Consider the following 23,123-nt stretch of genomic DNA (forward strand, 5'->3'; position numbering starts at 1 on the left):
CAGAGGAAGACACAAATGGACATCATTTAGTAACATGGACATCGTAATTTTACTAATAACTCATATTTTTTTGACATGATCCTGAAGACTAAGCACACAGTCGTTCATCAGAACAAGGAGATATTTATTTATTTATTTTGGTCCACTATTTTAATTAATAGTTCACTAATTTTTTTACACTATAAGGTTTAAGGCTCAACTCCAAAATACATTGTATCAAATATCCTACTATATAAAAGGAACTAAATTCAAGGCTTATGAGACTATCCACCTCAGCCAAAATATTCTCATCCAAAAAAAAATAGAAATAAATATTATTTAGAAGATAATTAACTAACATATGACTTTTGGTATTTCTAGAAATTTCAAATTTATAACTGCTAATTTTTTAATAGAATCATATATATATATATTGAATTATTTTCTATTTTTAATCGTTAGACTTCAAAGGTAAATAAATTATTAATTTATAATATATATAGTTTATAACTTTATATTGTAGTTATAAATAAAGAGAAAATAACCGGGGAGGGTGAATAAGCTCATGTAAAATTATGTAATTAAAATGGTAAAATGGTGAGTATGATGAGGTGAATCTAAGAATCCTACTATATAAAAGTGACTAAATTCAAGGCTTTTGGAACTATCCACTTCAGCCAAAATATTCTTATCCAAAAAAATTAGAAATAAATGTCAAGATAATTAACTAACATACGACTTTTGATATTTCTAGAAATTTCAAATTTGTAACTGCTAATTTATTAATAGAATCATATATCTATATTGAATTATGTTCTATTTTTAATCGTTAGACTTCAAGGGTAAATAAATTATTAATTTATAATATATACAGTTTATAACTTTATATTGTAGTTATAAATAAAGAGAAAATAACCGGAGAGGGTGAAGAAGCTCATGTAAAATTATGTAATTAAAATGGTAAAATGGTGAGTATGATGAGGTGAATCTAAGAAAATTTGTTGTACAAATTATGGTGTTTTCTTCGTCCACTATAATGATTTAAAAGAAAATATATATTCACATAAATAAGTCAATATTTGTTATTTTTTTGGTAAGATGTTAAGATTATCATTTTCTGAAAGGTTACACTGTTGTTTTTAAACAACTTTTGACAGCAAGGAAACAAAAACAACCAACAACAACTCAAGGTAAAAAAAGCCTTAAGAAAGTTTTATACAAGAAAGATAAAAAGAAGTAGAGAAGAGGAGAAAGAAGAACTTGCTGGGTAAGAGAGAAGACGGTCACACATCATACGGTCGAGAGAGGCAATGATGACTGATGAAGGTGAGGAGACAGCTGTGAACACACGAGCATTACGCTCTTTCCACATCAGGTAGATGGCTGACTGAAAGTAGAGCTTGATGACTGGTGTAGCATGCGCATCTGCGTTGACGCGAGGTTGATTGATCCATGCTGCAACAGAGTGTAGATCAGCCGGAGGAGAAATCCAAACTTCAGCAGCAAAAGGCTCCCATATTAAGCGAGAGAAAGAACACTCAAAGAAGAGATGATGGTGAGTCTCTAATTCCAGATTACAAAGGACGCACGTTCCTGAGATATTTAACCCCCAACGCCTCAAGCGATCCTTGGTTGGCAGTCTTCTCCGCAAAGCCAGCCATGATATAAACGCATTACGTGGAATATATTCCTTGAACCAAATAGTCTTGTGCCAATATTTGTTGTTGATAGTGTTTATATTCTTTTATGACATTAGTATCCATATTTTTTAGTAAACTGATCCAAAGAGATTAGTTTGTGGAGCTAACCAAACGAGGATTATATATAGTGTTTACTTTGGAAAAAGTAATAGGTTGAATGATAGATGGCGTGCGTGCTTTTCACATGGAAATCTGCACATATATTAAAATTGTAAGATTTGAATCATAGAGAAAATATAGTGTATATTACTGAAGTTAGGCCATTCCGAAACTAAAGTTGGCTAAAAATTTTCTTTGTCAAAATACATAGATGTAAATCTTATATGAATAGAGTTCTCTATTGCTTATAGCAGTGTAATAAACTTCGTGTGGAAAAGAGAAAAAATGTTAGATAAGTGAAAAAAAATTATGATTTTCTTTTCTTGTGCCTATAGGCTCTTCGCAATTTGAAGAAGAAAGAACATATTGTATGAAAATATTTGGCTCGGTCAAATTTTATCCAGTTGTTTATAAAACTTTTGTTATCTGATTCATGTATTTTCAGTGTTGATTTAAAAGCCCAAAAACCCATCTATACTAACTTTTTGATATTTTTTTCTGTGATTTGAATTTAAAAAGAGATAAAACTTTCGATAAGTTATGTAAACTCAGAACAAGTATTTAGCTTTAGAAAGCATTTACATGTTTCAAACTTATAATATATACATATATAATGTTTAAAATTATGCATATAAAACCTGTGTAAAATGTGTCTGAATATGTTTCTCTTCTTTAATGTGTTAATCGTACTATATATAACATTATTTTAAAATTTCAAAATTTTTATGTCACATACAAAAAACCATCAATAAAAAATATAATTCTCCATCTACAATAAGAAAAATGAAAAATTATAAACATATAAATTTAAATTAAGAAAACCTAACATTGGAAAAACGAGAAGTTAATGTAAAAGAAAAAAACCGACAAATAATATTATAAATAAAATAAATTTATAAGACAGAATCCGCGCGAAGCGGGGAAAAAAATCTCTAGTATAAACTAATGAAAAAAAAACTTACAATAAAGCTTTGACAAAGTTTAAATAAAACCGTTATACGTTAATTTTTATAAAACAGTTCAATATAAAAAAAGTAGAACTGTGAATTTTAGTTAGACCTAGAACGCAACTCAATGTGATGTAAATACTACAATTCAGTCGTGAATTTTTCTAAAAAATTATAGAATTATCGGTTACAAAATCGTAAATTGAATAATTTTCATAACTCGAAATAGAATTATCAATCAGTCTTTAAAAAAAAAGAACACCGAGGGAAAGAAAGTTGCTACTTGTGGATTTTGAATTGACAACATTTTTCTTCAAACCAAAAAGAAAGGCTTATCTAATTAAGAATAACAGGCCCAAACGAGCCCAAATTAAACAGGCCCAGAACCATTTCCACCAGCTGCAAGAAGAAGAAGAAGCAGCTTCGAATCGAATCCTCAGGAACTGAGCTAAGCTAAAACAGAGAGAAACTCAAAACCCTAATCCAATCCCGCCAATGGCCAATCTCCGAGGAGTCCTAACCAACGTCTCTTCCTACTGTCAACGCTCCTTCTCTCAACCAGCTCTGCTATGGCGATCCGCGGTCAAACCTCCGATCCAATCCAGACACATCTCCACAACTCTCGCGAAACAGGCGTCGAAACACAGCGGAACGGAGCAAGGCGTGAAGCGAAACAGCGCAGATCACAGACGTAGACTGCTCGCGGCGAGATTCGAGCTGAGAAGGAAGCTCTACAAAGCGTTTTGCAAAGATCCGGAGCTTCCCAGCGAAATGAGAGAGAAGAATCGTTACAAGCTGTCGAAGCTGCCGAGGAACAGTGCGTTTACGAGGATAAGGAACAGGTGCGTGTTCACTGGTCGGTCTAGGTCCGTGACGGAGCTGTTTCGGATGTCGAGGATCTGTTTCCGTGGGTTGGCGAATAAAGGGGAGTTGATGGGTATAAAGAAGTCGTCTTGGTAAGGGGCTTTGCAAGGAAAGTGACCGAACCATAAAGTAAGTGTAGCTTTGAGTTTATATTTATTGTTCTGTGTATTTGTGTAATGTCTGATGGATGAATCTTTTTTTTTTCTAGGAATCAAACAACTTTTGGCGGCTGCTAGATTTTGAGTAGCTGTTGGTGTAATGATTCATTACAAAACTTAGTTTTGCTTATAACACAAGTGCTGCTCCTTTTTTATTTTATGATCCCGTTCAAGATTGTAGAAGTTATTCTAGCGATTCTCGTTGAATAAGATTAACACTTGTCAAGATGTTATTTTGTTGTAATTTTTGATGAATTGACTAGTATTTTTTTTAAAAGGCATAATGTCGAATGCATTGTCTAAGTAAGTAAAAGGTTATTAAGTAGTAGTGTAAAAAAAGGGTCCAAGGAACAAATTATATTGGAATTTAAAGTTCAAGTGTTAGGTTGTATGTTTTGTTTAGTCAAAAATTACCGAGGAGATGAGTATAATGACTAACCCAAACAATTTTACAGAATAGATTCATTCCTCATGTTGTATACTTATGTGCTTGGCTATAAGTAAACGCTTTAGGCTGTTCTTCTATAGTAAGGTGAGAGCGTACAGTATCTTAGCTGCCCAAGCTTCTTAGGTTTTTATATGAATAAAACACAAGACAATCCGTGAGTTACCCCATCTTCCAAAATTACACAATCTCTTTAAAAGCACTTGACTCAGCATTTCAAATGTGGTCCGAGTCTAAAAAAGAGCAGCAGAAGAGTTGTGATGACTAACCAACAGTATCATCGACAATCAACCATCTGGAGTAAGGTTTCTGAGAGAATCCTCGACTTTGCTATATACTTACAGGGTTCACGGTTTTGCCTGAGCAGTGAGAGCACATTTCTACTAATGTGTTCTAGTGATAATGTTTCTGAGTCTATTCATCAGTGTCTAAAATATGTGCTAACAATGACTCCCCACTTGTTATTTTTTTGTCTACACAGTTTTCATCGAAGTTTACGAAAAGGGAAATGTTGCTACTGGTCCATATTTAATAAATGAGTATATGAGAGAAGCTAAGTAAGAAGCCACTATCATGTAGCACCAATGACTACGACCACCACGCGGTTTGTGGTCAAGAGGGTCCCAAAATGCCAAAATGGCTACCTTTCTCAATCTAATTTTTTTTTTTTGACATATCCCTCAATACCTCATTGGTTATTTTTTTTCCAAAACTTTAGCTATTAAAATAATTAAAGAATAGAACAAAAAGAACAGCTGGGAGGATTTAGGATAAAAAGGACACTACACTTCCCTGCTTTTGCTCACACTGCCCCAAAAGAACTCACAGTAACACTTTGACTGTTCAGAAAGAAAGAGAGAGGTAGAGAGAGGTAGAGATGGTGCTTTACAACAATGATAGTTGCAAATTGGTTTCCACTCTAATGCTTCTGGTTGGTCTCTGCGTCTTCGCTGCAGCCTCCGACGGCAAAACTTCGCCGGTCGAAGACGGTACGCTGTTCTTCACTCAGATAATCTCATCAATTTTCTTGGTTGGTTAGACTGCTTGCTGTTCTCTCTGTTCCAAGAACAAAATATGGATGCACCGTGGCCTCTATTGCCTGTTTCTTCTCTCTAAAATGGGTTACTTACAGATCTGGCTAAGGAGCTTAAAGTTATATACTCTTCACTTTGTTTCTAGAGTCCCAGTTTCAGGGTTTTACCCCAATCTCACTTCTTAAGTCCCCTGTTGCTTAGTATTAAGATTTTCTTTCCCCTTTGTGTGTTTGTTTGACTGCTGGTTAGCTGAGCAATGAGTCAAGTTAGGATCATTTATCTTGGAATAAAAATCTCTTAGTAATTTTCAAATTAAACCATCACAATAGTAAAAGAAGACAAAAGCTTTATGGGTCATTTTGGGTAAAAGAATAGAAAATCCCTCCTCAGCTCCTTAAGTCTGTCCCGCTGTATTCAATTTAAATCTTTAACAGTCAAAACTTATTTTTATCAGTCTTCACTCTTTAGAAAACTAAATTATTAGTAGTAGCACTTGCACTATTAATTGGATCCTTAAATTCGACTAGTCATTTCCCTGCCCTAAGGAAAAGGGCACTCGTAAATGTAGACACACGACCCACATATTCATAACTCATACCAATGTGTGTGATTCCCACCAAAGTTAATGCGTGGACGGTGATGAAACGGTTTAATTCTCGTGTCTTCTCTTTACTCGTGTTTCTCTGTTCATTTTTTTAATAATAATAGACTCAACAAACAAACCGCTGGTAAGTGTGACCTCACGAGAAATGCGAGGGAGAGAATCTATTTCGGAGGATATAATTTGTCTAGATTGCAAATTCTTGAGAGAATGTAAAGGCCCAAAAGTGGACACTGAAGATGAAACATATCATTGTTGTGTAGGGGACCAACTGATTGTTATCCATCTCCATCCCATATAATATTTTCTGACACCATATTTAAATACCGTACTTATCCCTTTTTCCCTTCATAAATTATTACAAGTACAGTTGAAAGATTTTTTTTTTTTTAATGATAGTTTTAAAACATGAAACATTGTTTGTTGTAATAAAACGACTAGTGAAACGGACTTAGTAATTAATACGGGTCTTTTTACAGGCTTGGTGGTTAACGGCGACTTCGAGACTCCACCATCAAACGGCTTCCCTGATGACGCCATGGTCCAAGACTCCACCGAGATCCCTAGCTGGCGATCTGACGGCACCGTGGAGCTAATAAAGTCCGGTCAAAAACAAGGCGGGATGATCCTGATCGTTCCCGAGGGACGCCACGCCGTGAGGTTAGGAAACGATGCAGAGATCAGCCAAGAACTCGCGGTGGAGAAAGGTTTTATCTACTCCGTCACGTTCAGCGCCGCACGCACGTGTGCGCAGCTCGAGTCGCTGAACGTGTCGGTGGCTTCAGATGAGCCCATCGCGTCGCAGACCATTGACCTGCAAACGCTTTACAGCGTTCAAGGGTGGGACCCTTATGCTTGGGCGTTTGAAGCGGTTGAGGATCGTGTCCGGTTGGTGTTTAGGAATCCTGGTATGGAGGATGATCCTACTTGTGGCCCAATCATCGACGACATCGCCCTCAAGAAACTCTTCACTCCTGATAAACCCAAAGGTGAGGTTTTCGTTTTTGCTAAAATAACCCCTTAAGTTTTCCTTATTGGTTTAGGCTGCCCATATTTCTTAAATCGTTTGATTTTACACCAATTGGGGACATTTAAAGTACAACTCGCACATACGCACCAGCCTTCTTTAAGAATGTACGATGTTGTGTACTAAATCACACAAATCAAAAATCTACTTTTTTCTAGAAAATATCATTGGAAATATAAATTGAAATTAGTTTAATTAATCATAAATAAAAATGAGTAGGACATAATTGATTACGTATTTTTGATGAAATTAAATTTTAATTTTGATTTATGAAAATATATTATATTGCGAAAAAAAAGAGAAAAGAATAAAAACATTTTACATATTAAAGAATAAAGAGTGATGATTGTTTTGCCAACATAACCCAATCATTTTCCTTAATTTATGTTTTTGGACATCTAAACTTTATATAACTTCAAATATACCCCTAAATTTAGCATGTTTTCAAAACTAGCCCCTGAGTTTCCCTTATTTTCTTCTATTGACTCCAAATGTTTTGACTGTTGCACAAATTTACCCCAACAGAACCAAAATTCCCGCCATTAAAAATAACGAACCGTTGTATTTTTTAACAGGCAATGCTGTGGTTAATGGAGATTTCGAAGAAGGTCCATGGATGTTCAGAAACACGACCCTAGGTGTTCTCCTTCCGACAAACCTGGACGAAGAAACCTCCTCTCTTCCCGGCTGGACCGTCGAATCGAACCGTGCAGTCCGGTTCATCGACTCAGACCACTTCTCGGTCCCTGAGGGAAAGCGAGCGGTGGAGCTTCTATCGGGGAAAGAAGGCATAATCTCTCAAATGGTTGAGACAAAGGCCAACGTTCCGTACAAGATGTCTTTCTCGTTGGGCCACGCAGGCGACAAGTGCAAGGAGCCTCTGGCCGTAATGGCGTTTGCCGGCGATCAAGCGCAGAACTTTCACTACATGGCGCAAGCGAACTCTAGTTTCGAAGTCTCCGAGTTGAATTTCACGGCGAAGGCGGACCGTACGAGGATTGCTTTCTACAGCGTTTATTACAATACTAGGATGGACGATATGAGCTCCTTGTGTGGGCCTGTGATTGATGACGTCAGGGTTTGGTTCTCCGGGTCTAGTAGAATTGGGTTTGGGCTTCCGGTTTTGGTTCTGGTTCTCGCATTGGTTTTTATCTAGATTATTCCGGTTTAGATGTCCCTGGATCAGAATATATGTATTGGGCAGACCGGGAATTTATAGGTTTGTTCCAATGTTGTATGGTTAAGTATCGGTTCAAGGTAACTATGAATGAGAAAGTCTTTTATGTTTTAATGATTTATTGTAATTCATGGTCCAATGTAAGACGTTTTGATAAACAAGACTTGATCAAGGTTCAGGGTCTTACGGTTTAGATGAAGGTATGTTCTTGGGACAGAGATGGTGTAATTGACTCTAACTTAATCGAGAGAGTATCATACAATATTATAGTACTATTGGAGATAAGCATCAATGAGCTGTTGAGTTTATTTTCGCTGATCTGACATGAATTGTTTCCACTAGGCTTGGTCATTGGTCTGATTGAGCTAATGAGAATACTTATCGGGTACGTCTTTATATCCTCTCTAATAATTACTAACAGGAAGTTCACTGCCTCTGTTTATATAATCAACAGCTGCTGAAATTCCATCACCATCATATCAATATAAAGCGCCTTTTTTTATTTGTGTGATGAAATTGTTGAGAACTTTATTGACCCTGCTCTGCTCATGTAGATTTGATCAGCTTGCAGACTTTTTTTACTAAAACTTTTAGACAAATATAAACGTTTCAAATATGCATGTTATATTTGGATTCTTACTGTATTGTTTGGTATATGTTTGAACTTTTGTCACTCAAAGCTTCACTGTATATGATGAGTCATGACTCGTGAGTGGAAGAGCTTTGTCAGTCGTCAATGATCTCAACCATGAGAAAAGGCAGTGGTGAAGACTCGTTTTGATGACATCAATGGATTTGTCCTAATCTTGCCATATCTGCTGAAGTTTCTTGTACTGGCCAACACATGTTGTGAATGTGTTTGGACGTACTGTTGTATCGTATTTTGGGCTTTAGTTGGATTTGTAATTTGTTTCTTTATACCATGTAATGTCCAATGCGTTTTTAGTGAAACATTGGACGACAGAGAAAAATGGACTGTGTCCGTTGTCTGTTGTCTGACCAACCTTATCTAAAAGATTAATGAGAAAAGTGGTCTGGAAACTTCGAAAGTCGTTGAATCTGAAAAATATAAAGTTCTTTTCAAACCGGAAACCTTAACTGAGCTAATAACGTTCATTGACTGCTACATCTACATATATTATTATTATTATTTTTTTGAGCAACCTACATATATTATAATACCAAAGAATTAGGTGAATAAGTTAGTAAGTTACCCCAGTATTTCGTATTTCGCAGAATTTTGGTCACATTCCAAGTGATCTTTCAAAGCTAAAAGGCAATTATGTATTCTAAAGAAGATGAAATTAGAAAAGTCAATATGCCAAAATGTTTTAATTAAAAGAAACCATGTAACGTGATTCTTTATTGACAAAGTTGTAATGTATTTCTAGATACTAATTCAACCCCTGAGCCAACTAGTCAAAAGAATAATTGAACGTTTTGCAATTATTTTAACAAAAGGATATGATTTTGTAATAGAAGCGTTATCTAAAACTATTAGATGACACACGTAATTACGTCTACACAATGAAAATGACTTAAATAAAAGGTCAACGACGTTGATTCTTAAGAGTAGATCAAGAAAAGGAATCTTCATAAACCCAAAAATAAAAAAAGATTCGTCAAATATGTTTGCTCCGAAAACATTTTTGTTTTTGACGTCGTATATGCATGTATTATGTATATAAAAAAAATGTATTATGTATTTCAAGAAAGTTTGTTATGATTGGATAAAGAGGTCTTAAAAAGCTGGTCCTCAAACACATGATATATATCGTATAGCGATAAGAACTTGAACAGTTAATAATGACGATAAAAGTGTTAGGTTAGCAGTTAGCAGTAATTTTACATGATTAATTATGTGTTGATATGTTATCATGGATCTCGTTGCATTGCAGACTAAATAATCTGTAAATAACGAATTCAATTAAAAGTTGATATAAGAGATCTGACACACCATAAGAGTAAGACCACTGGAGCACTGGAAATTCAGTGGTGCACCACACTCTTAAATTTGGCTACTAACTTTCCTGTTATAAATAATTGAAAAAGGAAAGCTGTTTCATGAGTTAGGTTATAAGAAGGCAATAAAATAAAGAAGGAGACAAACTTGGCGAAATACAAAGGTGAAGGTAACTTCTTTTCATTCAATTCATCATCTACATTTCCGTCTATTTAAATAAAAGTTTCAACCTGCTTAAAAGCATTTTGGCCTAATAATTAAAGTTTAAAAGTTTTTACATCAAATATAGGATTTAACGTTATATTTTTTTCGTAAATTAAGAAATGCAAAGTTTGAAAGTTTTAGAGTGGTACAAGCAGAACTGTTGGTTATGTACTTATGTTCCGTGAAAAGTGTATATTTATCGAAAATGTCATACATGTGGAACCTTCTATTAATTCAGATATTATTGAGAGAGTTTCGTTATGAAATTATTGGTCGTGTATGTTGCAAATAACTAATCATCATAGGCAATGTAAAATAAAATTTAAAATAATGTAAATGACAATTTGATCAGTGTTTAAATAAAAAATTCAATTTCACGGAGACTACCATAACCTTGCGATATATAAAATTTTGAATTTTTGGATGGTATTGCTCACATGGTTGTTGGTTGTAGGTGTTATCACTTACCAGTTAGTACAAAACTAGAAACAAAACATGTTTAAAATTCTTTTATTAATTATAATTTTTGTTATTTTGAAACCATACGTATTGTATAGAGCTTTTTTTTTTTTTGGTAAAATTCGTATTGTATAGAGCTCTGCAAAACTTTTATGTATATTGTCGATTGAAAATTCTACGCAACTATCTTTTTATGAGTACATAACTAAATTTAATAATTTATTATGGAGTAACATATTAAGATAGCAAAAGCGGTTGCCCAATTAGTTGTGCTTATATTTTTTCATTCTTTTTCTTTTGGGACATTATTCACGTTTATCTCTGTTTTTTTAACGCTGATTTATTATGTCATTACGTTTATGAGGAAAATTACATAGACAAATCGACAACCGACAATACTACCTGCCTTATGAAAGCTTCTTTTTAAATCATTTTTTTGTAGTCCGCATTAATAAATCGCTCTTTTCCAGGATTTGAAACCTGAATTTTTTGTAATCTGCAAGAAATTGCATAGTCTGGGGTTCGAACCCCAAATATGGGTGTAAAAGCCTTTAAACCTTAACCAATAGGTTACGGTGCTTCCACAATATTGATATACTAAATTATAGTTATATAGTTTAATGGTGTAATAATTATAGTTGTCAATATTCAAAATATTACAGGTTTATAATTCAGTGATTTTAATGATGTAACTAGATCTTTCGTCCGCGCATGCGGGCATAAACATTTTATAATTACTTACCATTACATGCATTATTAGTTAAATACTATAATGATAAATGGTTTCATTTAGAATTTCTTACTTTTATAAATATTTTAAAATTTTCTTTGTACAATATATTCATTATTTGATTAATATTTAGTTATGTGTTTTCTGTTATTTACCTTTTTATTGAAAATATTTTCCTCCGATAACAACACAATATATATATAGGAATTATCTTTTTTATTTTGAAATATTTTTTTTATTTTGGATAATTTTTATTGTTATTAATTTTAATAACTTATCTAATCAAATAAATTTCAAAATCTTTTTTTTATATATATTTTTGGCTAATTTATATATTTTATTCATTAAAGGTATAAACGATATTAGATATTCTAGCTTTTAACGTGATAGGTCAGATGCGAAAAATCACTTCAAAAATAATAGTAGAATATATATATATATATATATATTCAATATTCAAAATATCATATTGGTCAATTCAATATTGTTGATTTAAGTATCATTTAAGAAATTAAGTATTATTTTAAAGTTTGAACGAATAATTAATTAAATGTATTAGTAGGATATATAAAATTAGAGATGTATTATAGAGAGATAATAAAATAATATGTTTATTAATATTTGTAAAAATTCTTGAACTACATATGAAATACAATGGAGAGAGATGTTAAAAATTAGACATAAAGTTAAAAATTAGATCATTGCAGTAAAATCTTCAAAGTTTATATAGTTTTATATAGAAAAAATGTTTTGCCTGAAATAATAGTAGAAACAGATATATACTTTTAAACATCTGTATAATATTGTTTACTAGATATTATACCATTCAAACCACTAGTTTTGGCCATGCATGTGGTTTATTCAAAATATAAATAAAATTGGAAATTATGTGAGAAAATAAGATTTTTGGATGTATTTTGTTGTTTGTTTGGGGGAATTTTTTTATGGAAAGAATTGCAAAACTGTAACTATTCAAAATGGAAACGACGAAGTGTGCGTATCTTACTTGGAAAAGATCGGATCTTCATCAAGTTACAAATTATATAGAGAATTAATACATTGCTTAAGTCGGGTGCTAAGTGTGTGATCGGGATTTGAGAGCCCAAACGTAGCTGACTAGTTGGTGCTTTGCCGTGCTAGATTAATGTACTCAACCATATAGATAAGTTAATTTCAAATTTACTTCCATATTATTTATGTGTACCAGTTTTCAAGTATATGTAATGGTTTTTTGGATTTTTCTAATACTGCGTAAACCAACAACCTCTATTAAGTCTTATCTTTATTGATTAGGTATACAAAGATCTATATAATTAATTAGTTTGTAAATAACAAATATTAGTGAACCATTTAAAATGCTGACTGAATAACACCAAATTTTTTTTTTTTTGAATTATACAGAGATATCCTAACTTCACAGAAGTGATCCAGACTAGTCACGTGTTACCACGTGTCGGTCTTCTGTCCCTGGCGATGCCGAAATGTTAATTTTCCAGTGGTCGGGATTCGAACCCAAGTGGCAGTACTCACAGCTGTAAGCCCTTTACCACTAGAGCTAAAAGCCCCGGTTACAAAATTTTAAATTCATAAACATGATTTACAAAATCTGTGTCCGCTGTCACTAAAATATACTAGTGCATAACATAAACCATAGATTGAACAACAATATACTACAATTGTTCATTGATTACCATCACTTAAGTTATAAGTATTGATTGAACAACAATATAATACACTAAGAAACATTGATTGCATGGTTGATGTGTTTCTTTAACCATTGTTTTCATTCATTTCGTAACTGTTACTTACCAGCAGCATTTGTGAAGTTTTAATTGTTTTAGATCAGTGGTAGATTCTGAGAACATAGCAATGGGGATAAATCTATTAAATCTCTCAAAAATGAAAAAAATCATATACCAATTACATGATTTAAAAAACAAATAGACAACTAATTGGCAGTTATAAAATGGATCTCTCACAACATAGTGATAAATTTTCATATGAGAAATCTCCTTCATTCTCTTTTCTTTTCTTAATTATTTTATTTAATTTTATTAATGAGAATTTTTTTAAGAGTTTTTCTTTGATGATGCTCTCGTTTTGATGTTTAAAAAAGAACATCAATAGATCACCGGTCACATATAAGATACCTATTATGTTAGTTTACAAAAAAAATATAATATACTTATTATGTTTCTAACCAACTTCAAATATTGCAATTCATTTTCAATTCTGAGAAAATTGTGAGAAATCTCTCAAAAATTGATACTCTAGGCGCCAAACAATGTCTTTTGAGAGGTCAAACAGCTTTTGAATTAAGCATTTCGTTTGGTATCTAAGAGCAAAACATCAATAAATATTAAAATTTTAAAACCAAGAAATTTCTTAAAGTTATTTTCTCGACTGCGATATATCTATATTATTAAATACTCCATAATCACGTGAAAATCAAGCAACGGTGAACAGACAATTCAAAATGTTTCAGCTCCTTGTGAGTCTCCTTAAGAACACAAAAAAAAACAGCGCTGAGAAGACATTCTGAATTCTTCTTGTCCCAAACACTATTGCACGCAGCTTGAATCATATTTCCCCAAAACCTCTTAGAAAATTCTGCAAAACTCAGCAGACAAAAGAAAGAACACCAAGAAAGACAAAAAAAGTCAGACAAGACAAAGCAAAACCCTCTTTGTCCAAACGAACCAACCCTTTCCATATATATACACAAACCCAACACACATACCACAACCCATCCAAGAGAAGAAAGCTTAAAGAAACAATGATTTTCTCTGCTTCCATGTTTGCTTCTCTCGCACCGTATATTGTCTCCGCATTGCTTCTCTTCCTCCTCCTCGAGCAACTCTCTTACCTCATCAAGAAACGTAACCTCCCTGGCCCTCTCTTCGTCCCTCCGCTCATCGGCAACGCCGTTGCTCTCGTCCGTGACCCCACTTCCTTCTGGTACAAGCAATCCAAAACCGCGGGAAACTCTCCTGGCCTGTCCGCCAACTACCTCGTCGGGAGATTTATCCTCTACATCAGAGACACAGAGCTCTCCCACCAAGTCTTCTCCAACGTACGTCCCGATGCCTTCCACCTCGTCGGACATCCCTTCGGCAAGAAGCTCTTCGGTGATCACAACCTCATCTACATGTTCGGTGAGGATCATAAGTCCGTCCGCCGTCAGCTTGCTCCCAACTTCACACCTAAAGCACTCTCCACCTACACTGCTCTACAACAACTAGTTATCCTCCGTCATCTACGTCGGTGGGATAAAACTCGTCCCGTGGTTCTACGAAACCTCGTCCGTGAACTCAACCTAGAAACTTCTCAGACAGTTTTTGTCGGACCGTACCTTGACAAAGAAGCAAGAGACAGGTTCCGTAAAGATTACAACCTCTTCAACCTCGGATCCATGGCTCTTCCGGTAGACCTCCCGGGGTTCGCGTTCGGCGAAGCTCGCCGGGCCGTGGCGAGGCTAGCGGAGACGCTCGCGGTCTGCGCGGGAAAGTCAAAAGCGAGGATGGCGGCAGGGGAGGAGCCGACGTGTCTGATAGACTTCTGGATGCAAGCGTTCGTCGCGGAGGTAAACGCCGGTAACCCTCCGCCGCCGCACTCCGGCGACGAGGAGATCGGCGGTTTCCTCTTCGACTTTCTCTTCGCGGCCCAGGACGCGTCCACGTCATCGCTTCTCTGGGCGGTGGCTCTGCTAGATTCGGAGCCGGAGGTGCTGAGGAGAGTGAGGGAGGAAGTCGTAAGGATATGGCCGCACGAGTCCGACGCGTTGATAACCGTCGAACAGCTCGCGGAGATGAAGTACACGCGCTCCGTCGCGCGTGAGGTCGTTAGGTTCCGTCCCCCGGCAACGATGGTCCCACACGTCGCTGCTGAAGACTTCCCTCTCACGGAATCGTACACTGTCCCGAGAGGCACCATCGTGTTTCCCTCGGTTTACGACTCCTCGTTCCAAGGGTTTACTGAACCGGACCGGTTCGATCCAGATCGGTTTAGCGAGACGAGGAGAGAGGATCAGGTGTTTAAACGAAACTTCTTGGCGTTTGGGTGGGGTCCGCACCAGTGCGTGGGGCAGCGTTATGCGTTGAACCACCTTGTGCTATTTATCGCGATGTTCTCGTCGCTGTTGGATTTCGAGAGGGTTAGATCGGACGGGTGTGATGAGATCGTGTATTGCCCCACGATTTCGCCTAAAGACGGGTGCACGGTGTTCTTGTCTCGCCGCGTCGCAGCGTATCCCGACCTTTCATTGAATTGATTTTGAATATTCTGTTTTCCTATTCTTTTGTGTGGTCAAAGTCAAGAGTGTGATTTTATCATTGTTTCGTTTGCGATGGGTCTCTCGAAGTGAGAGGTCTTCAAGTGTTTATTGAATTTGATAGGAGGTGTCATTGTTTGTCATATCTTTAAGATTAATTAATCTGTTTTATCATGTTGTATTTTTTAACGTGTTTCATTTGTTTTGGTATAACTTCCAAAGTTCATTTTTGTGTCAACTTCATCGGATGCTCTCGAATGGATTATAACTTCCATAGTTCACATTTTGCATTTTTATGTTGAAAAAACACAAGGCCCGTGACTTAGGTGCAATATCCAGTTTTGATTCAGAGGATGAGCAAACAACATCCAGTCTTGGGATACATCCAGGCATGTACATAGGGATGTTAACGTAGGGTAAAATAATCCAGTCCAACCCAACACACAGATAACCCAACCCAGTTTATACCCAACCTGCAAAAACCCAGAAACATCAAGGTTGAAATTCAAACCTAAAAAATAACCCAATAAGGTATAGGTTTACCCATAGATATCCAAAGTATTATCTTATTTATTCTAAAAATATCATGTAAAATATTAATATCATTAATGTCAGCTTTAATATATAAACAAGATTTCACAATTTTATAGAAAAACTTGTTTTAGCGCAAAAATTCGTTTACGATTTTGGCGGAAAAACCCGTTTCCGATAGTTTTGGTTCCTCTGTGTCTGTGGTACAAACTCAGTAGATGTTATCAAAGCCTGCGTTAAATGAAAAAAATCAAAACTCAAAGTATATATGAATCAAAAATTCATATTTTGGTTTCTGTGAGATAATTTATTTTTACAGTTTTGGCAGAAAAATTCATTTTTTGGTTTTCATAGAAAAAACGTTTTTGCAAATTTTATATAATTTAGTTAAAATAGTGAAAATATAATAATATAACTGAAAACCCATGGATACACCATTACCTTTTTATATTTACCCAACATAAATATGGGTTTCAAAATTAATACCCATTATCAATCCAATAAATCTTAGACGGGTAAAAACCCAACCCATTATTAGTGGGTTTGGGTAAACCCATGGGTAATTACCCATGTTAACATCTCTACATGCACATGGTTTTTGAACGTTTTACTTCATTCAACAAGAATCATGTGAATTATTTGAACATAAGTAAACATCTTAAAATTTTTTGATTTGACCTTTTCTGAATACAAATAAGAGGGAAAACGAGTATACATAATTACATTGAAAAATTGAAAAAAAAAACGCAAATAGAGATTCACATTTGATATGATATGCTAAACTTTTAACCTTGTCTTCTACCAACAAACAAAGTCTACACCATCCAAATGTTACAGCCTAATTAACACACAATGAATTGTTTTACCTGTATGGCTGACTATGATCAATTGGTAGGCGAGACCTCAAAAAGTGTTAAGAACATTTTTTGAGGGGTTGAAACTTCATTTGAACACAAAAATCACAGGCTCACAGTTATATGGGAAGTTTGAGTTTGGACTTTGCCACGACTAGTTTATCAAGTAGTAGGGTAATACGTGATTTGGTTACCACCTGACATTAGTCTGGAAAATGTAACACTAAATATGTTCAAACTGGAAGCACCCTATCCTATTGGTTAAGGTTTAAAGGTTTTTACACTCATGTTTGGGGTTCAAATCCTAGACTATGCAATTTCTTGCAGATTATAGGATGCGAAGCTTTCAGAGGTTTCAGAGTACTGTAAGCAGAGTCGTTCGTTGTGGTCGCCTGTTGCGGTGATAGCCTGTCCATCGAAGATGTCGTACATGCAGAACCGTCTGTGGTTTTAAGTGTTTCGGGGAGAGCTTCATCGTGGAATCATTATTCGTGAATCTGTTCATCAATATCGCATATGTTGCAAATAGTCGATCATCATATGTGATAGATTTAGAGATTATATGATGATGTAATGTGTTACCCAGCTTTAAAAAAAAATGTTCAAACTAAGATTGATCGGATCCGTCGATAGGCTATATAAAAAAATGAATTGCGTTTTTTAGTTGATATAAATCACAAAAACAACTTATTTTTTAGCGGCCCATTGGGCTTTATGATTAAATTTGTCCATTAGGGTTTCTGCACACGCTCATTTATAAACAACCAAGAACCCTAAGCTCCTTCTTGTTTTCCAACCGCACTGCCTCCCTCGAGACGAAAATGGGTGCCTTCAGGGTAAGCTCTCTCTTTGATTCCTTCCCTATCTCATACGTCTCCATTGTCACTGTATCAAGTTTTTGCCTCACTCAAACCTGATCTCGGCTTTTGTCTTTTTCTTGGCAGTTTCACCAGTACCAGGTTGTCGGAAGAGCTCTCCCGACAGAGAAGGATGTTCAACCCAAGATTTACAGGATGAAGCTCTGGGCCACGAACGAGGTTCGTGCCAAGTCCAAGTTCTGGTTAGTAAAATGATCCAACCTCTCTTTCTTGATTCTTAAAGTATCGTCTTTTAGTCTCTAAACTAATAAAGTTGAAATCTTGATTAGGTACTTCTTGAGGAAGCTCAAGAAGGTCAAGAAGAGTAACGGTCAGATGCTCGCCATCAACGAGGTACCTACTTTGCTGGACGATCTTAGTTATGTTAGGTTTATCATTGTGTTAGGTTATGTTTTTTTGCTAAGTTAGATGAGTTGGGGTTTGGCTTGTAGATCTTTGAGAAGAACCCGACAACGATCAAGAACTTTGGAATCTGGTTGAGGTACCAGAGCAGAACTGGGTACCACAACATGTACAAGGAGTACCGTGACACTACTTTGAACGGTGCCGTTGAGCAGATGTACACCGAGATGGCGTCCCGACACCGTGTGAGGTTCCCTTGCATCCAGATCATCAAGACAGCCACTGTTCCGGCAAAGCTTTGCAAGAGGGAGAGCACCAAACAGTTTCACAATAGTAAGATCAAGTTCCCATTGGTGTTCCGCAAGGTGAGACCACCAACCAGGAAGCTCAAGACCACCTACAAGGCCTCTAAGCCCAACTTGTTCATGTAATAAAGTCTCTCTGATCGTGATGAATGAAGTTGTCCTATCTGCTGCTTTTGCGTTTTTTTTTGTCGGATATTTTTGTTTATTTAGGCGAATCAATGAAACTAAACTCGACTTTCTTTGGATTTTTGGTGTTTTTGTTACTTCTTGCTTATGAAAAAAACTTTTTGTTTCTTTATTTAAATGTTTATCTTTTATGATTACGTAACTCATTATCGGCAGGAGCATCTATCTCCCCAACCTTGAAAGATCGTTTTGATTCCTCATGAAGTAAAGCTCCATTGCAGCTTCTGCTACCTAACTCTCGATATGCTCCCTCCGGACAGAGTTTTTCTTACAAAGATCAGTTCCAGCAAATGTGGTTTTACCTCGAGCTCCATGATTTTACATTTCCTGATGGAGGATTGTTTTTAAGACCACCAGGCCTTGGAATAAAAGTATAGTTGTTGCCAGATCTTGTTATATACTTCTCCCCTTGAAGCTTTGCCACCAGAGTTAATCCGAAGACATTAATAGAACCGCTCTGTAACAGCATCAAGATTCGGTTTCCCGTAGGAGAATGGCTTGCCTCCCGGTGAAAAGACAACAATGCCTAACTCGGGGTTGCAGAGGGTGGCACTCGCTAGCCTTCTTGAACAAACCATCCTACGTTTTGGAAAGGTGACTTGTCTTGTGTTCATGTCCTGAACCTTCTCCATCTTGATCTTTCTCTGACCCATTTGTTTGGTAAACGGTAACAAGAAAAATAGTCTCTTCACTTTGTGTTCAAAAAGTAAAAATAAAAGTCTCCACAAAAAGGGAAAAAAGTCTCCTCCCTATTATTATTGATTTTTTTTAACCGTAAAAGTGAATTCTATTATCCACACTTTTTTTTTGTTGACGTTCTATTAACCACACAAGCGTGGTCGAATGGTATGGCGAATTTGGAAAAGTGATAAACACTTCAAATTCGAAATCTACCAAACTCAGATTCACCCGCTTGTGTAGCCATTCAACCAATAGCTAAAACAGTTAGAAACTATTCAATCATAGAATGAAAATATTTTATTAACCGACTAAAAATCTGAGAGAAGACATCAATCAAGTTTGAGAGACTTAGAAAGAAGAATAAAGTAAAAAATAATTAAAAAATACATGTAAAGCTTAGTTTAGAGCCTATCAATCTCATCATCACCAAACTCAAAATAGTCCTGACCACAAACAACGTCATCCTCCACATCAAACACATCAGCAACCCCTTCGTTAAGACGAAGGTCACGAGGAAGCTCATCACAACTCTTGAGAAAACGAGCTTCGTCAGGAGTATACTTATGGATGATGTCAGCTTTGGTGTCGTTGTCCATATCCATCCTTAGTCCGACAAGAATAACGTCACCAGCGCTAATCCAAACCTTCTTGTGCATCTTACCTCTGATGTGACACATCCTTGTGATTCCATCTATGCACTTGGCTTCGCACCGTCCGTTGCCACACATGCGGAGAACTATAGCGTATTCTTGGCCGTCTTCTTTGAAGATGATCTCTCGTTTATCGTCGTCTGCTTCTTTTTTACCTCTCTTAATGTTCTTTCCTCCTTTTCCTTTGTTCTTCGGCATGATTTAAAAACCTAAAGTGTAAAGAGCTGACTGCTGAGCTTAGATATGAACTTGCTGTGCTCTCTTCTCTCTTTCTGTCTTTATTGCTCTTTGATTGTGTTGGGGGACGTCTTCCTTTTATAGCCAAACACATGCGTCATAGTTTCCTTTTCACAATTGAAATCAACTTTTCCATTTTTCTTGTCTTTGCCAATTCTTATTTCTCAGTTTCCTTTTTGCCGTCTTATAGAAAACAGGAAACCAGAGAATTATCTGAAACGATTATCTATAGATTGATGTGGTTTTCTTGACCTAAAAAGTAAAAAATAAGAAGAGAAGATTAATTGACTTGATATCCTCTTTCTAGTGAATTTTAGATTCTCCGTCTAGCGTAAAGCTTGCAAAGCAAGCAATATCAAAGCTTTGTCGAAATCAAGTTGGTTTACATAGGCCTAATGCCGACTCAATTATAATTAAACTGGTTTGGTCGTCTACGTATAACCGGTTTGTGCCCATCAAATTACACAAAAATCATCTTCTTAAAAAAAAATTCACATAGCTAAAAGCCCAGTTTTGAGTGGGGCCTTCAACTAACATGGACCGGCGCTGGTTATGAGTATAGTCAGTCACCTTGAAACTACTATACATGTCCTTTAGGGATATAAAACTAGAACTTCAAACATTCACATCACCATAAGTCCTAAAATGCTTTCAAGACTCAAAACCACATTACCAAATAAAGTTGACCCGCCGGGAAGTTTGTTGATCGTTCCGTTTAGATCTACTTCCTTGTCGCCAAATACGAAATCATCCCCTCTATGTAGATGTTCTCCTTAAAATTAATCGTTTGGAGTTGCGTTAAAGTCGTTGGACTCTAATGTGACACAATCATCAGATTATTTGACGACATCGCTCAGCGTTTTCACTTATCAACCATGGCGGACACAACATTGTTTCATCAACTTATTTTTCAATCGCGCGGCAAGCAGCAAAGAGTGAAATGGATCCTGGAAATTTTAGCGGTAGCTACATAGTTTTTGTATCTCAGAAATTTCAGTAGCAGCTACTTTAATCTTCGGTTCCCTCAAATTTGGCTCCGTCGTAGTGTGTTTTTTCTGACGCTGGCTCTGATCGCAACATTCATGAAAAGAACAGACCTATTTTGTGTGACCCTTAAATTAGGTGTAAGTAATATAAATCTTGCAAACTGATTGATCCATCATTCATATCAAGTTTAATATATAATTCATAACATTTGAAAATTTTACATCACATTTCTAAGATTCAACAAACGGAATACATACAACACGATCACAAATTAAACTCATTTTCTAGGGACGAAGTTGGTGGCTAAGGCCCATGCATGGTTGTTGACTGGATCAGCCGAATGGTCAGCGAGATTCTCCAAAGGTCCCTTTCCAGTGACAATGGCCTGTACAAAGAATCCAAACATAGAGAACATAGCCAATCTTCCGTTCTTGATCTCCTTCACCTTTAACTCTGCGAAGGCCTCTGGGTCAGCAGCGAGGCCCAATGGGTCGAAGCTACCACCTGGGTATAACAAGTCCTCTCCTTCTCCCAGTGGTCCGTCTCCAGCGATTCTGTAACCTTCAACAGCCCCCATGAGAATCACCTGAGTAGCCAAATGGCTAAGATGCTTTGAGCGTGGACCAAGCTCGGGTTGCCCAAGTAGTCGAGCCCTCCTTCGCTGAAGATCTTTGAACCAATCCGCTTCTCCGAACTTCACTCCGTTACGAGCCAAGAGTTTAGGGAAAACACAGCCTAGGGCTCCAAGCATGGCCCATCTGCAGTGGATAACTTCTAGCTCACGGTTCCTGGCGAATGTCTCGGGGTCAGCGGATAGACCAGCGGTGTCCCATCCGTAGTCACCGGGGAACTCTCCGGTGAGGTAGCTCGGGGGCTCTCCGGAGAATGGACCCAAGTACTTGACCCTGTCGGATCCGTACCATGGGCTGCCGGATAGGCCGGCTGGTTTGGTGGTTTTGCGCATGGTGAATAGGTACTTCTTGAAGAAGCTCAAGAAGGTCAAGAAGAGTAACGGTCAGATGCTCGCCATTAACGAGGTACTTACTCATGGAATGATAATCCTATGGAACGAACTGTAGTTATGCTAGGAAACGTTGTGGTTCGGTTATGTATTTTCTGGTTAGACGATGTTGGTTTGTTTGTAGATCTTTGAAAAGAACCCGACAACGATCAAGAACTTTGGAATCTGGTTGAGGTACCAGAGCAGAACTGGATACCACAACATGTACAAGGAGTACCGTGACACTACCTTAAACGGTGCCGTTGAGCAGATGTACACCGAGATGGCGTCCCGACACCGTGTCAGGTTCCCTTGCATCCAGATCATTAAGACAGCGACTGTTCCGGCCAAGCTTTGCAAGAGGGAGAGCACCAAACAGTTTCACAATAGTAAGATCAAGTTCCCGTTGGTGTTCCGTAAGGTGAGACCACCAACCAGGAAGCTCAAGACCACCTACAAGGCCTCTAAGCCCAACTTGTTTATGTAATGAAGTTGTCCGATCTGCTGCTTTTGCCTCTTTCTCGGATATTTTTTGTTTACTTTAGGCCTATCAATGGAACTAAACTCGACTTTCTTTGGATTTTGTGGTTTTTGTTACTTTCATGCTTATGAAAAACACCTTTTGTTTCTTATTTTATATGTTCTCCTTTATGATTACTAACCTCAGTATTGGATCACAATTATTTAAGAATAGATACTCTGTAAAACATATAAGACACATTACATAGCGATTGGTTTATATTCTAGGAACGTTTTGGAGTATAGGCAGAAAAAACTATCTTCTCAACAATGAAAGATCATGATTCTTCTTTGAC

General features: G+C 36.6%; 6 protein-coding genes and 1 pseudogene across 6 annotated transcripts; 5 read left to right on the top strand and 2 right to left on the bottom strand.

The window, feature by feature from the left end:
- Positions 1-2,889: 2,889 nt before the first annotated feature.
- LOC125603605 (ribosomal protein S14, mitochondrial-like) lies at positions 2,890-4,028 on the top strand. The gene is made up of 2 exons (XM_048774491.1): positions 2,890-3,718; positions 3,798-4,028. Exon 1 carries the CDS (start codon positions 3,221-3,223, stop codon positions 3,683-3,685), a length of 465 nt encoding a protein of 154 aa, XP_048630448.1. The 5' UTR covers positions 2,890-3,220; the 3' UTR covers positions 3,686-3,718; positions 3,798-4,028.
- An 892-nt stretch (positions 4,029-4,920) lies between these two features.
- LOC125603604 lies at positions 4,921-8,145 on the top strand. Its single transcript, XM_048774490.1, has 3 exons — positions 4,921-5,181; positions 6,307-6,816; positions 7,430-8,145. Exons 1-3 carry the CDS (start codon positions 5,070-5,072, stop codon positions 8,008-8,010), a joined length of 1,203 nt encoding a protein of 400 aa, XP_048630447.1. The 5' UTR covers positions 4,921-5,069; the 3' UTR covers positions 8,011-8,145.
- A 5,564-nt stretch (positions 8,146-13,709) lies between these two features.
- Positions 13,710-15,840, top strand: LOC106447495 (cytochrome P450 710A1-like). Its single transcript, XM_013889428.3, has one exon. The coding sequence runs from the start codon at positions 14,164-14,166 to the stop codon at positions 15,655-15,657; it is 1,494 nt and encodes a 497-aa protein (XP_013744882.2). The 5' UTR covers positions 13,710-14,163; the 3' UTR covers positions 15,658-15,840.
- Positions 15,841-17,722: 1,882 nt separating this feature from the next.
- On the top strand, positions 17,723-18,865 carry LOC125603608 (60S ribosomal protein L18a-2). The gene is made up of 4 exons (XM_048774493.1): positions 17,723-17,878; positions 17,987-18,102; positions 18,190-18,253; positions 18,352-18,865. Exons 1-4 carry the CDS (start codon positions 17,864-17,866, stop codon positions 18,691-18,693), a joined length of 537 nt encoding a protein of 178 aa, XP_048630450.1. The 5' UTR covers positions 17,723-17,863; the 3' UTR covers positions 18,694-18,865.
- LOC125603610 (eukaryotic translation initiation factor 1A-like) lies at positions 18,746-20,839 on the bottom strand. Its single transcript, XM_048774495.1, has one exon. It carries the CDS (start codon positions 20,280-20,282, stop codon positions 19,836-19,838), a length of 447 nt encoding a protein of 148 aa, XP_048630452.1. The 5' UTR covers positions 20,283-20,839; the 3' UTR covers positions 18,746-19,835.
- A 657-nt stretch (positions 20,840-21,496) lies between these two features.
- On the bottom strand, positions 21,497-22,287 carry LOC125603607 (annotated as a pseudogene).
- LOC106448936 (60S ribosomal protein L18a-2-like) lies at positions 22,271-22,795 on the top strand. Its single transcript, XM_013890750.3, has 2 exons — positions 22,271-22,345; positions 22,454-22,795. The coding sequence occupies exons 1-2, from the start codon at positions 22,271-22,273 to the stop codon at positions 22,793-22,795; spliced, it is 417 nt and encodes a 138-aa protein (XP_013746204.2).
- The last annotated feature ends 328 nt before the right edge of the window (positions 22,796-23,123 follow it).

This window comes from Brassica napus, unplaced genomic scaffold (assembly GCF_020379485.1).
Source record: "Brassica napus cultivar Da-Ae unplaced genomic scaffold, Da-Ae ScsIHWf_35;HRSCAF=64, whole genome shotgun sequence".
Lineage (NCBI taxonomy): Eukaryota > Viridiplantae > Streptophyta > Magnoliopsida > Brassicales > Brassicaceae > Brassica > Brassica napus.

Bases quoted from the DNA above. Each gene is read 5' to 3' on its own strand.
- LOC125603610 (XM_048774495.1), bottom strand. From the start codon at position 20,282: ATGCCGAAGAACAAAGGAAAAGGAGGAAAGAACATTAAGAGAGGTAAA.
- LOC125603608 (XM_048774493.1), top strand. The intron at 18,103-18,189 runs GTTAGTAAAATG...AATCTTGATTAG, and splicing joins CGTGCCAAGTCCAAGTTCTG to GTACTTCTTGAGGAAGCTCA. The intron at 18,254-18,351 runs GTACCTACTTTG...TTTGGCTTGTAG, and splicing joins AGATGCTCGCCATCAACGAG to ATCTTTGAGAAGAACCCGAC.
- LOC106448936 (XM_013890750.3), top strand. From the start codon at position 22,271: ATGGTGAATAGGTACTTCTTGAAGAAGCTCAAGAAGGTCAAGAAGAGT. The intron at 22,346-22,453 runs GTACTTACTCAT...GTTTGTTTGTAG, and splicing joins AGATGCTCGCCATTAACGAG to ATCTTTGAAAAGAACCCGAC.
- LOC125603605 (XM_048774491.1), top strand. From the start codon at position 3,221: ATGGCCAATCTCCGAGGAGTCCTAACCAACGTCTCTTCCTACTGTCAA.
- LOC106447495 (XM_013889428.3), top strand. From the start codon at position 14,164: ATGATTTTCTCTGCTTCCATGTTTGCTTCTCTCGCACCGTATATTGTC.
- LOC125603604 (XM_048774490.1), top strand. From the start codon at position 5,070: ATGGTGCTTTACAACAATGATAGTTGCAAATTGGTTTCCACTCTAATG. The intron at 5,182-6,306 runs GTACGCTGTTCT...GTCTTTTTACAG, and splicing joins AACTTCGCCGGTCGAAGACG to GCTTGGTGGTTAACGGCGAC. The intron at 6,817-7,429 runs GTGAGGTTTTCG...ATTTTTTAACAG, and splicing joins CACTCCTGATAAACCCAAAG to GCAATGCTGTGGTTAATGGA.